The sequence below is a fragment of the Thunnus thynnus genome, chromosome 18 (assembly GCF_963924715.1).
Source record: "Thunnus thynnus chromosome 18, fThuThy2.1, whole genome shotgun sequence".
NCBI classification, from domain to species: Eukaryota; Metazoa; Chordata; class Actinopteri; order Scombriformes; family Scombridae; genus Thunnus; species Thunnus thynnus.
In genome coordinates, this window is record NC_089534.1 from 16,500,224 (window position 1) to 16,514,761 (window position 14,538).

Here is a 14,538-nt window from a genome sequence, read left to right on the forward strand (position 1 = left end):
TTTCCTGTTCCCCTGCACAGCGCATGAAGATTTGTTTGCTGATAACCTTGTCTTACCTGCAGTGCATGGGACAGCAAAGAAACAGAGTAAACAGGATTAAAGCAAGTAAACTCTGTATTTTTCTTGTCAACAAATCCAATGAAAACACCAAAACCAACAGTGTGTTAATCTGTCTCTCTGAACTTTCTGACTTCCTGACCTTGTCTGCAGCTCTTAGCACTAAGGCCATTTGTACCAAATGAAGATGTAAATCTTTAAAAACAGGTCCTGAACACTAATTTCCCAATATAGTTGGGCACTGTATATTTTAGGAAATGGTACTAAAACAAGAGTAACTAGTACCTTTGTTGGGGATTATTTTCAGCTGCGAATTATTACACATTTGGTGCTTTTGGGAGCATTTGCAGCAGCAGAATGTTATATGTCGGATTGAATCAAAATAAAGGACAGTGTCCATGTTCATGGTAATGAGGGAAAATGTCACACAGGTCAACTGTGTGGCTCATTTATGCACTTTTAATAGTTTTTGGACAACAATTGAGGTCAATGGCACAGAGGAATAAGCTATTGTTTACCAGGCTTTGGCTACACAGGCAACACCTGTCAGCTGAATCATTAATTGTGTGTTTTGGTCTTTTCATGGAATTTGTTGGCAATAAGAACAGATTGCATATCGCCAACCTTAGTTGGCTAGCGTGCTAATGTTAACAGCCCACAAAGTTGTAAATTAAAAACAGTTACAAAACAAGAAAATAAACAAACAATATTTCCTGAATGAGAGGTCAATCCCTCCCCTCTCTCAAACTGGCTGGACATTGAAGAACCCTGCGATTTCCCCTCCGTGTGAAGTGAAGGAGGTGAGTCAATTTGTGAATATGGCTTGCCTTGTTCCACATAGACATGAATGGGAAGCGAATTTCAGTCTGACTGCACCATGACAGGAAGAGGTTACTGAAAAAAGCATTAATAATAATAATAATAATTTGCAGTTTTGATTTGCATTTAACATTCTTCTAAGACACTAGAGATTGTCATCAATGAAAGATAAGGCAGTAAAGGACAGTGTTGTCAAGATGTAAATACAACATTATCTGCCTATGAAACAACGTATGAATGGGCACTGAAAGTATGAATTAAACCTGCACCAGTGGAGATATCACACAGAACTGCAATGTCTTACATTGTATGTCTTACATATTACATCATAGAGTATCATATCATACCACCACTATCAATGTATCTCCAGACAGAATGTGAGTGTTAACCTGACAGGATCAAACAAACATTTGTACAGAGCAACAGTTCAGTCAGGGGTTAGATGCTGTCTGATGCTGATTTCTCTCTATCTTCAGGACTTTATGGGAAATTTCTGCTGCACTCAGTGTGAGAGGATTGACTTCCGTCTGACGTTTAGACCACAATGGAAAGCAGATAATCTGTGCCACAGCAGGGCTTTATTCTCTCTTTCTGACTAAGTTTTATCTACTGAGCAGTCTTGAGTTAATTAGACTGTTTACACCTGTGTTGATTAATCATTGGTTGCACCTGTTGTGTTCAGTCTACTTAAGCTCCTCTGTTTGCTCTCTGCTTTGCTTGGTCATTTATGTTTAAGTGGTCTGAGTGGGTTTCTGTTTCTGTGTACCATAGTCCTGATCAATGATTAGCTAGCCTGCTGGCTTTCAGTGATTTCATTGCCCAATTTCTGTCTTTTGTCTGAGATTTGTGAGAGAAAACCATGAGCAAACCTCTTCAGGAGTCACATTCTCCTTTCTTTCTCTGGGTACATCAAAATTCCCTTAATTGATCCTTCCTTGCACATTGCTTGACCAAGGTAATTATAAAAGAAGGAAGGGTCATCACTGTGTAGTGCGTGAATGCACATAAGTGTTAGCGTAGTGTCCAATGAGCAGACCACTCCTTCATCTCCCCCCTCTCATATTCACAGGTTATCAATCTGGGTGATGGAGGCACCGGTATTTTGGTGTGTTATTATTTTATTATTATTTTATGACATTTAATTTGATTTGTAGACCTGTGTTAATTCATAATTTATTTGCATGCAAGTTACATTAAAGGACCAGTATGTAAGATTTAGTGGCATCTAATGGTGAGGTTGCAACCAACCGAATACCCTTGTCCCTCCTTCCAAGTTTGTAGGAGAACCTACGGTGACTGTGAAACTCACGAAAAATGTGACAGGCCCTCTCTAGAGCCAGTGTTTGGTTTGTCCATTCTGGGCTACTGTAGAAAGATAGAAACATGGCAGTGCAACATGACGGGCTCCATGGAAGAGGACTTGTTATACTAGATTTATAACAGACTGGAGCTTCTTATGCATATGTGATTGAGGTTAGTAACAGACTAACATTAGTAAGTTAGTTAAACTGTAATAATACCCTAACTAAATTAACTCTGAGCCTGTTAATATAATCTACAGTTTTTGATATGGCGACCAGGTGGACAGCAGGGCACCAGACAAATGGGATTACAACCCAGGTGTTGATTTTATCACAGCAGAGACTGATTCATTCATTATTACCATTGTTTTATGTTTTTCTTAAAGTTTCTGATAGCCATGGAATATATAACTTTGTTGTTTTATAGCTAAGGGTTAGTTTGTAGCCTACCAATGCACAGTTAATAATCAGATGAGGTTTGTAAACATTCCATTTGAATATGTGATATTCCCATAGCATTAACTATTAGTAGCCCTGTCAGTCATTTTGAATCAGCTTCCAGATTGAAATAAAAGGAAGAGAGAAGGAATGAAGAAAATGTGAGTGAGATTTGGAAAGAATAGTGTCGGAAAGAATTTGTTGTGTTTGAGTACAGAAAGTGTAGCTTAGTGTTATTGAAAAGATAAAAAAACCCCTCCTCTGTCCGACTCTCACCTGTATTTCCACTGTTGTCTTCCTGCAACAACTCACCTATTGTGAGATTTCAGAGCGAGACTTTTCCTTGAGAGAGACTTCTGGCCCAGTCTTCTGAGACTTCCCAATATCCCCCCTAAGGCCTAAGCACTGAACTCTCATGGACTAAATTGACGTCAGAGGCTGCAAGGGCTTGAAATGGTATATAATCTTTTTTTTCACGCTTCCGGGCTTCCCCTGGTAATCCCATATTTAACATCACAGTGCTATGAACTGTGGGTAATTTCCTCAGGCAAAGTCTGCAGAAATGCAGACTTACAGAAAGTGTGCATAAAGGGCTCAAAAGGTCTGCGAGAGAGCCCTCATGCACTTGACGAGGTTACGGGAGTCTGTGAGTGTGGACATTGGGCTTGGGCCTTCTGTTTCAGGTTAGACACTTGCCAGAATAATAACAAACAGACCGGAAGAGGCGAAATGTAAACAAAAAGGTCTATCTCTGTAGGGACCCTTGCCATAATGTTGTCAGACACTTATAATAACAGAGCCTGCCAGTGGCAAAAACAAGCACTTTCAGTGGGCATACATTGATGGGGCGCAATTGCGCCACAGGATTACATCAAGGGCGCCAGAAGTGGGGGTCCAAGGGGCCATACCCCTGCCCCCTTACCCTCCTCCAACATTCTTTTTAAGTCGCAAATCACTGTATCACTGCAAATGCCCCTATACTGCAACACTTACAGTAGAAGGATGTTTCAATCATTCCCGTCCAATCTAAGACATTAGGTAAAATAAAGAGGACATTGTCATAGAAATCAAATGCATACAGTGTACATTGCAAACAATAAAATCATTTCAATGCTGTGGTTTACGTTAAGTTTGTTTGAGCCAACTTAGCTAGCTGAACTAACCTCAGCTATCAATATTGCAAATAGTCTACATGCTTTTGCAAACATGTCAAAAGAACCAGTGCATAAGAAAGTAAAATACAGTCAAACAAAACTGAACTTCAACATTAATAATGTTACATCCCTTATGTCCACAACTCTGTTTGAGCCTGGTCCTTCAACCCTAGAACCAGCGCAGCCAGAAGAACCTCAACCAATCAACCAAATGTGGAGATAATGGCTTTGTAAAGTCCAGAATTAATAACTGTAAAAAGGGCCCAAGCCGCCTAGACACCAAGGAAAAGTCTCAATTTCACAAAGAGTGTGTTCAAAAAAAGTGCTCTGACCTCAAACACCAGTCAATATTCAGCTTGTCAAACAAGAGCACATTGAAAAGAAGCAATGGAATGATGGAGCAACTGCGATCCCCCTTGCCCCAAGTTTAGTTAGAGTCTCTGGTCTATCTACTGCTACACACACACACACACACACACACACACACACACACACACACACACACGCACACACACACACACACACACACACACTTTTGGGGCCCCACACCTCTGAAGTGAAACCGAGGCCCCTGGATTACATTGCACCCTGTTTCACGGTTGCCGGCTGAAGTGCTCTTGCTCAATACTAAACCAATTTCAAAAAGTGTTGTCCCCATTTATCACTTAGACACATGATGGGAAAACAGGGTCCAGGTTGAAAATACTGAAATTTCCCTTTGTAAGAAATTGTCTGTATTTTTGATAGATCTGTCAGGAACACTTTCATTAATCGTTTACAGAAGGAAGAACTGAGACCTATTTCCAACCTATTTCAAAGATATGGAGCAGAAAATTGCAGCAGCAGCAAGTTCCCCAAACATTTCAAGGGTACTGAAATACCCCTTGCATCTTTGCTCTGCTGTTAAATCACAAATGTGTCTAATGGACTAGAAATCTGTTCAAACCTGAACTTGGGAAGTCAACTTTAAGACCTTGGGCAAAGACTTCTTGCTGCACAGCCTCTCAGAGATGCTTCACCCTATTAGGATTTTGAGGTCAAATGATGAAATACTCCTATCTCCTATCACGTTGTAAGACTATACAATAACCCGTATGTGCAATGTCCAAAATCACAAAGCTAAATGATGAAAGTACATAAATTTTTCTTCTTTTTTAGGATTGTGGCAATACTTTACCTTGTTTCATACATTTAGGATAATCCATGTATTTTAGAGCATATCAGCTATACATACACTAAAAATAGCATTGAAGGTATGTTAAAAGCTGTCATGTGATTGGGTTGCTGTCATTACTGTTCATCAAGGACATCTTTTCTAACTATATCTATTCATGCTCCACAGGGAGTATTGAAGCAGTAAAGGTCAGGATGTCATTCATCCTCTCAGCATGAGAGGATATCCTATTTGCAACACCCTGGAAACGACAGGAAAATGCTGCTAGAATCAGGGAAAGGTCAAAGTTTAAATCACCCCCCTCAGGATTAGTCTTTGTTGTCAAGTTAGCTTTTAGATTTGGTTTTGTGCTTATCCAAATTAAAAGGTCAATCAAAATAAGGGGTTGTAACCCTTTTTAATGCAATTCCAATTTTTTTTTAGCTCAGAGGAGAGCTGAATATGAACTTGCAACTTCAAATGATTGGGTTTACTGTTTGGATTGCAACTGTTTCTGTACAGTAAACTTAGTTAATTTAAGCTGAATTAATTTGATTTAAGCTCTAAAAACCATTTCCCCAGTACTTGGTTAATTTTAAAGGAAAAAGACATTTTGGGAAACATAAAGTTAAAATGGAGAAGATTTTGTTTACCTTTGCACAGAGTCAGTTTAGTTTACTTCCCCTGCTAATTTTTGCTAAACTAAGCTAAAACTGGCTACTGGCTCAAGCTATTTACTGCACAGGCATGACATGGTTTTGAATTTCTCATCTAACTATTGGCAAGAAAGTGAATATGTGTATTTCCCAAAATGTCCCATTGCTCTTTGACTATGACGCTAGAGACACGTGGTGATTAGCTTAGCTTAGTTTAGCTTAGCATAAAGACTAATAAAAACAGGGGCTTTCCAAAGCTCTAAAACTCACCTACCAAACACATCTCGGCCACTGATTAACACATACAGTATCATGTTTCTGCATCTGTATTTATGGCTTAGATCATGACAAGACAGGCAATGGAGTACACAGATTGACTTTCATAGAATTTCGAATGTCCTACCTTTTCATGAATCGGCAGCACCTCTAGTCCTATTCAGCTGAGGTTGTCAATAGTAGCTGAGTGCCACATGTTAACAACACATGGTGCCTCACAATAGAGTCACTTGAATTGTATTTCCAAAGCTGATATTCTCTAATCTATCCAACAGTATGTTTTTGTGCTCACAGCAGCAAGGCTCAGTACTCCTTTAAGGGGACCTATTAAGCTTTTCCTTATTTTCAGTCATATATATATTTACAATGTCAGATGTTCATATTAAAGGTGGCCAAAGTGTCAAATAACGAAGTAAACATATGTAGAAGTAGTCCCTGTGAGAAAAAAGCACCGGCTTCAGACTGCTCTGAACGCTCAGTTTCCAACATTTTTTCCTAGTTTCAGCCTGAGCTGACTTTGGCTTGTGATGGATTTCTTTATATGGTCATCTGCTCCATGCACAGTGCACAATTTCACTGCTCTGCTTCGCTAACGTTATGGCATTTTTCCTTTGTTTTCGGGGTAGTCATACCGAGTCATGACTCAAGTCAAGGTGGCATGCTGTGAGTGATTTTTCCATTACACAGCAGGGCAAAAATAAAATAAACCTCCTGTTGGAGGTGTGCTGGATGTCTGCAGCTTTTCATCAGACATCATCATCACTGTGGCTGTTTCTGCTTGTACTATTCCTCTCTGCATTTTTTCTAACTGATCTGCTGAACCAAGAGCTCCAAATATCTCCATATCTTGTTGTGTCGATTGATTCTTAGCACTGCTAACGAAGCTCTGCTAATTTGGTGAGGAGCATGTTTCATTTCCTGTAAATTCTTCACAATAAAAGTCTCCAGTTATTTAGTCATTTGTTGGGTTTGCATTGGCGGTAACTTAACACGACTCTGATACGGCTGCCTCTCAGCAGGCTTCTGGGAGGCTGGCCAATCAGAACAGAGCGGGGCCTTAAAGAGACAGGAGCTAAGACTGCTTGTTTCAGACAGAGGCTGAACTGAGGGGCTGCATGAAGGGCTAGTATAAGATAAATAAGGAGTTTTTTGAGCTGTGAATTATGCAATGCTACTCTGGCAGAGTCCCAGAATAAAAATATGGAGCTGGAAATGAGCACAATAGGTCCCCTTTAATAGGTGCAAAGAAACTGAATCCAAAGTGCAAAATATAAAAAAGGAAAGAAAAGGGAAAAGACATTATGAGGCCAATTATAAGATGAATAATACTGTAAAATTAGACAGACTGCAAAGAACCTGTCACATGAAGTCATTCCACACACAGACACAGACACATACACACTAACGCTACCCACCCACACACAGCTTCAGCTCTCTCTTTCTCTCTCTCAAGGTGTGAGGTAACTGCCGCTCTCACCATGTACCTCTCCAGCCAGAGACAGTGATGGTTGGTGGCTGAGTCACCGTTTTGTCTCTGATGTCACTTCAGACAGAATCACTAATGAACCAACCAATCTCCAACCAGGCTGTCTCTGTGGTCATCTGTCTGTAGGATACAAAATACTCCCTCTTTGCATCTAAGTATATCTCAAGCAGCAGTTGCTCTGAGTGACTGCATGGGTTCACTAATATAGTTACAGGCAATATAGTCTACTCCTTACTGTATTTTCATAATGCTTCCCTCTAAAATATACAGGTTTTTATATCCTCAAACGCAATTCCTGTACATTGACTTTACTGAATTTACTAAATAAAATGAGTCTGTAGATTTTGCATGTTAAGCAGCTGAAAATCATCACTCAAGCCAACAAAGGGCTCAGATTGGTTGTTTTCCATGTCTGCACAAAGCCAGTCCACAGTCAACTCACAGCAGTGAATCATACTGGCTCCCATTTGAAGAGTGCAGAGTCGTGGGTCATGTCCTCTCGGTGTAATGCAGCATCTGAGGATGTGCTTATGGTTGTGTCTGTCTGTTGACAGGGCAGAGGCTAGAAAGTGACGCACCATGTCACTCTCTATCTTTAGAGCCATTAAGTAACCTGTCAGCTCACATTAAGGAAAACCGTCACAGACCCTGATCAGAGTGGGTTTTATCTTTATATTGCATGATGCGTTTGTGTATTTTGATGACATGGACTGTTGGAAAGTTGTCCTATTGCATTTAACAGTACAGTACAAAGAGGAATCCTCAAAACAGGACTTATAAAGATACAGGTGTCAATGCAGCAATTGATGAGTAGCAGCTCTCTCGGTCCGTGCTGTGCTTGTGAGCCAAGAAGAACATGTTGTAACTTGTGACTCAGTTGGCCAGTCGTGAGCATTATCAGGCAGTGTCTTTCACTGTGTTTATGCGATTATAACATCATTGTGTCCTTCATTATTGAGCAGCACAGAACAGTCTTTTGCAGGTTGATTATCTGGAACAAATGTACAATTCTTTATGAAAAATAAGGCTCTTATGGGAAAATTCACCATGGAACATTACATAAGGCATTGTGGTGTATGAATGCAATATACTATGATACAAAACAGGAATCATATATAATATATTGGTATTTTATGTAATTTTTTTTTAGGAATAATTCTTTAAAGATAAGGCTGGTGATCATGTGTATTGTCCTAATGCCTACAAACCTCAGGAAAGACCAAAACCAGCAATACAGCATTAACAAGTATTCTATGTAGCCAAAACCTGATGCAAGTTATTCCCCTATGCCACAGACCTCCACTGTTGTCCAAAAACATATTGAAAAACATATTGATGTTCTTTTATTACAGTGAGCATGGGCACTGTAGTTTTATATCTCTGTGATGCTCACTAGTGCACCAAATGTGTATTAATCTGCCTCTTAAAATAGTCCCCAGTATATGCATTATTTCCTCTTGTTGGAACAACATTTGCTAAAATTTACAGTGCCCAGCTGTTTAAGGAAATTACTGAGCCTTTTTTGAAGATGAAACTATATATTTGTGAGCTGTTTTTAAATATATACGTCTACAGTAGGAACCAATGAGAGTGCAACAAACAGGATAGGGAAGGCAAAGTATTGAATCGGACTAACACTTCGTTGGTTTTGGTCTTTTCATTGGCTTTCTTGGCAATAATAAAAAAAACTGAACCAGAAGAAAACATTGACCCTTGTATTTTTGCATATAAAATGTTTTATTCTAAACCTTCTGAAAAGTTTGTAATGCTTTGAGGGGTAATACCCACATTTACATATTAACATATTGGAAACACATGGTTGCCATTCTGTAATTAAAGCAAAGCCTTGGATTATAGACACATATGATCTATAAACACTTAAAGTAGCATGCAACACCTGTTGAAATCATGTTGATTTATTAAAAATGTGGACGTGTGTACATGACCTCTCACATGTATACTGGCATTTTTTTACAGATGGGTTTTTATTATAAATTTTGAAATAACAGAATAAACAGTTAATTTTGTTTGTCTTGGCATAATGTGTCTCATTAAAAAAAATTCTCATGCACAAATTTTAGGCAAATGGCCAAATCCAAACCCAAATTGTGGCTTATGACAAATGAATTGATTCCACTGCTGCACATTTTTATTTTTTATTTTCTGAAACCACATGATAACACTGCTATCTTTCATTATGACCATTATGACTATGATTGGTAAATAATCATCTTTTTATAGCATTGTTTCAGCATTGTTTCATTAAATTTGTTTTCACAGCATACCCACTGAGCTAATTGAGCTCTTTTGCATACAATGTTAAATCATGAATGTGCTTAATGAGGCTCATCTCTGCCATCATGAATGGATAGATACATTCAACATGCTTGAGCTGGGATTTTGAAGCGAACCACAGACTTAATTAAAAACTGTCACCCTGGGAAAAGAAGAGGATGCCATGTGAAAATGCTTGTGTGGGTGGAAATGAAGTAGGTTCTTTCATACCGCCATGCACACACAGGCATTCACACATTCATTCATACACGCACACACATACTGTAAACACAATCATGTATCCTCGAGCCTGTCCTCCCAAGAAAAGTGACACAATAGGTCAATAGTCGCCAAAAACGACCTCTAATTACATTTGAGTGACAGATGCGATGCCATCTAGCGGCCATAGTAATTGTAAAATCACCTGCAGAAATGGTGGAGTTTGGATGACATCAATATAATTTGACAAATTTCCATATTCAGACGTGGCAGTTTGGGTGGCTGGTTTGCTAACTTGCAAAAAATAGATTTACTGGATTCAGCTGCAGGAAACTGCTGTTTGCTTTGTTTCCAACTACGAGTGTCACGTTGCCAACCGTGAGTTGGAACAGTTTTTTAAAAAACTGTTTACTGTTGTCAGTAAACGACAGAGACAAAGGTTGCCTAACTTTAAGGAAGTAGTAATTTTAAACCACATCATACTTCAAGTGATCATTTTAACCCAAACCAAACTCTAACTGTATGGTTTTTGTGCCTAAACCTAGCCAGACCTTAACCACAACGTTGTCACACCATAAATTATAATTATATTTTTAAAGTGATTGTAACAGTTTTGGAAAGCACAGACAAATGATGTTGTCCTGCCAATTACTGCTGATAGAGGCGTCTGATTAGAAAACGCTCCTGTGGGTCGTTTTGGAGTGCATGATCAAACGTCATATTTGGTTGTTTAATTTGGAGGACCTAATTATTGGTATCCTCACACGTGGCTTTACACAGCCTGACATATTATGTAACGCTCCATTGACAGCACTCCTCGACATTATTCAGCATTGACAGCTCGCCTTGCAGTGGCTGTCAATCACATGGCCAACTGGGAAAAAGTAATAGAATGACTTTTGGGGGCTTCGCTTTGAGCAGCTGCACTAAGACTGGGATTGCTCTCCCCCAGGCAGCACAGCGTTAATGTACTAGCTGTCTGTTCCAGTGTATTGCAAGTCAGTATGAGACACAGCATATTGATCATTTTGGAAACCAAACCTTGTTCGAGAGCATGTCCTTATTTTTTTTAATCTTTTCTTCAGTTTCTCCTCTTTGACTTGATTACACATGACAGCCGATGACCTTACAGTACAGTCAGTCAGGCTCTGCACAAATCCGTGCTCATGCTTAAGGCAATAGACCAGAAGTTACAGCCTTTCAAGAAAACCAGAAGATTCGGACCTGTCCTGGCTTGGGTTGCACCAGATATTCGTAAATCCATTACACCAGCTACTAGCTAATTTTGCACCAGTGACTTACTGAACCGAGTTGCCCCATTAAAATGTAATGTTTTGGCTGTATGGTAGTATGGTAGTAGTATGGAAATTATTCAGGAGAACCTCTGTAGCACTGCCCAATCAAAAGCAATCATCTTTGTAAACAGGAAGTCACTGTAGCATCATGAGCTGTAGCATAGTTTCCAAAAATTTGTTTTAGGAGGCTGAATGATTTATTAAACTTAAGCTCCAATTCTTTGTACATTTAGACATTACTTTCTAAAATTTATATATGCATACTGAGTCAAATATTTGTTATTTTACTCTAATTCAGCTCAGAAAGAGTGGGAAATATCCAATTATGCTGACCTAGCAAACGTTATTTGGTCATACAGTCAACTGAAATTTGAGGTTTGTTATTTTTGAGAAGCAAGTCATTTAAAATCTCAGTAGGTGTCGTTATAAGATAGCCAAGAGTGGGATTCACTCTAAACAGATGATATATTACCAAAGTGTTGTCAGTTAACTAATCTCTATGTAATCCCTAGTTTGTGTGCAATCATTTTAATTTACTGATGTGCAAATCTCTACTTAGTGGGGTTAGGGTATATGTATAAAGAAATAAATTTGAATTTATGAAGAGCTGGTGCAACTGGCTCCTGTCATTTAGTTAAGGAATTAAATCATACAGAATGTTGATGTGCTCTGAAATGTACTGTAACAAAAAAACAAAACAAAACCCAAATGAAGTCAGTTTTTGACACAAGACATGCTCTTCTCCACCAGCTAACTCATAATTTACAGATATTTGGTATAGAGGACAAGTAGACTTAGTTTGCCACATGACATACTGTCTTGTAAGACACAGTGAATTTTAAATGTGTTTTGTAATGCTACAAACTGTAAATAGCACTATAAAATGAATGAGAATAAAAGCACTGAAAGAAAACCATAACACACAGAATCTAAACTATCCAAATGGGAGACACTACACTGCATAATGGCAACAACAACAATCCATTCTTGCAGAAATAGAATGAATAAAATAGGACCCTCGATGTGAAATCAACATCTATATTCTCATTATAAACTGTGCCAGTATGACCTACTTGCCATTTTCATCACCTTAAATCAACACCAAACCAGTTTCAGAGAAGCATTTATCTGAATCAATTCTATTTCTATGTGATGGACCTTTTATGCTCTCAGCGCCTCTAAAATCTTGATAATTTAGTCACTGCAGTGATACACAAATAGAGGTTTCTGATAGTGTACATTCAGTATTGGCAAGACATAACGGATCTCATCTGAGGAAATATTCCTCGACACCCTAAATCGCACAAAGCACTGAGGTCAAGATACTCTTCACAGCCCCAGAGCTTTAATGGCTACAGTACCATACATGCAAGGGTTTATTTCCAATTGGGAAAAAAGATGTTGATGCACCAAACTCTGTATCTATATTACAGCTTCATGAAAAAAACATCAGAGTGGGTTGCATTTCTAGGAGCCTGCAGGGTAGGATTTTGAAATAACAGAAAGCTCTCCTGATCCTTTGATCAGATTCTGTGTGAGACTGAAGACCTCTGCGATTTCTGTCAGAAAAGCAGGATCTTTACTTTGGTATAGGGGAGTGAGGTTTGATCAGTGAGCCTGGCACTGTTTGGTTAATGTTGGTGTCTCAACACATTGAGACTGGTAGTAAATACCTAAAACACACTGGCAGACAGGACATTTTCCAGGTGACATTTTCCTAATTGTTAATATTATTTATCTTTTGTGCAGGAAAAAGTCTCCACTCACTTTTCTGTAGATATGGATTCCCATTAAAATGAGTTAAGTAAAATGTCAATATCGTCTTCTTCCATTTATATCTCCTTCATACTGTGTTTTCCAAGATGCCTCCCCAAATATACTGTATGTTGTTACTACTGTGCTCATATATAACAAGTATGAGTGGACAAAGTGTTGCTCAGTCTTTCATGCATCATCATCTCACATGTGGTTTTCAGTAAGGCACAAGTGGATTATTCTTTAGGGTGAAAAGCTGAATGTCAGTTATCAAGGAACAAAAAATGCCAACATTCATCACTTTAGTGAGGACAGGCTGACCAGTGAATACAAGGCAAATCAATTCATAATGTAAGAAGTGTAAACTTAAAGAAAAAAGCCACATTCCTTTGAAATACTTCAGCACAGACACACTGTCTTGTTGAGAACCAGTGTTCATTGTTGATGTTGGACTGTTTTTAGCAGAGAGGATCCTCTTTATCTGATGCAGATTTCAGGGCCTCTGGAAAATCAACTGGAGATAAGCACAGATACATCTATTGCTTTCTAAGTTTGATGAATGCATTTATTTCTGTGTTCAATGCATATTGTGTTCATAGGTTTGTATGTGAGTATATGAGTATAGAGGCTGTTCAGTATGTTGCTACCTCAATATGGGCTTTCATTTCCTTCCTGCTCATGAGCGACATTTGTTAAACTCATGCGTCTGATACAATCAATTGTTCCAGTCGGGAGCATGCTTCTGATTCGTCCCAATCACTAGCGCAGCTGTCGACCATGCTGGCACGGAAATGATGAAAGGAAGTTGGACTCTGTCATTGAATGAGAGAAACTTGCAAACTAGCACACCATATGTTTTTGTGTGTGTTTGTGTGTGTGTGTGTGTGTGTGTGTGTGTGTGTGTTAAACACGCACAAGAAAGTGAGTATGATGAGCATGATGATTGATCTGTGTCTAAGACACTCTCAAGGTTCCCAATCAATGATTGGAGCGCAATCCACTTAATGAATGCGCATGGGTAAGTCATCACAGATGCACTGTCGATATGCACAAGTGTGTGTGTGCATTTATGTGTTTTTAAGCTCTGTCCTCCACCATGTGTTTCACTCAGTTTCCTCATTTGAGATTTTCGATAATGGCAATCTCCCGTCGGTCGGCATAGTCTGGGCTGAGACCATTTAAGTAGAGGCTGCCGTTCCTGGCCAGGGCCCCCGAGACAGGACTGAGGGAGAGTGTCAAGTTGGGGTAAGCCTCTCTGTCCTCGCACAGGTTGACCGACAGCGTTCTCTTGCCAGGAGTCATTTCCTGGTTGATGGCCGTGTTAATGCCCAGCTCAGATGACAGTTTGCGCTTGATGGATGCAGCACGCTGGAACTTGTCATAGATGTCAACGCTGAGCCGCCGCCGGGTCTCTTTGAACTCTGCTGACACGTTTGCTGTCCACTCGGCTGCGTGAGCCCGAAACTCCCCAACCTGCAGAGAGAGAGAGAGAGAGTGAAGATTGATGCCTGCAGGTGATCAAACACAATCATCCACGTGTTGACACATTTGCACCTGTAGTTTGAATGGTTTAGCTTCAGTACATTTCAACAAATCATTATAAATCAGTGTCTTCTCAGAAATGAAAAAGGAATATTTTGGAAAATGGCATGGTG

At 39.4% G+C, this 14,538-nt stretch overlaps 1 protein-coding gene across 1 annotated transcript in view; it reads right to left on the reverse strand.

Moving 5' to 3' along the window:
* Positions 1 to 9,082: 9,082 nt before the first annotated feature.
* Positions 9,083 to 14,538, reverse strand: part of LOC137169579 (potassium channel subfamily K member 2-like) — a 32,448-nt gene continuing 26,992 nt past the window's right edge. The window contains exon 7 of the mRNA XM_067572850.1: positions 9,083 to 14,356. Within this exon, the coding sequence (XP_067428951.1) occupies positions 14,000 to 14,356 (357 nt within the window). The 3' untranslated portion in view covers positions 9,083 to 13,999. The remainder of the gene's footprint in view (positions 14,357 to 14,538) is intronic.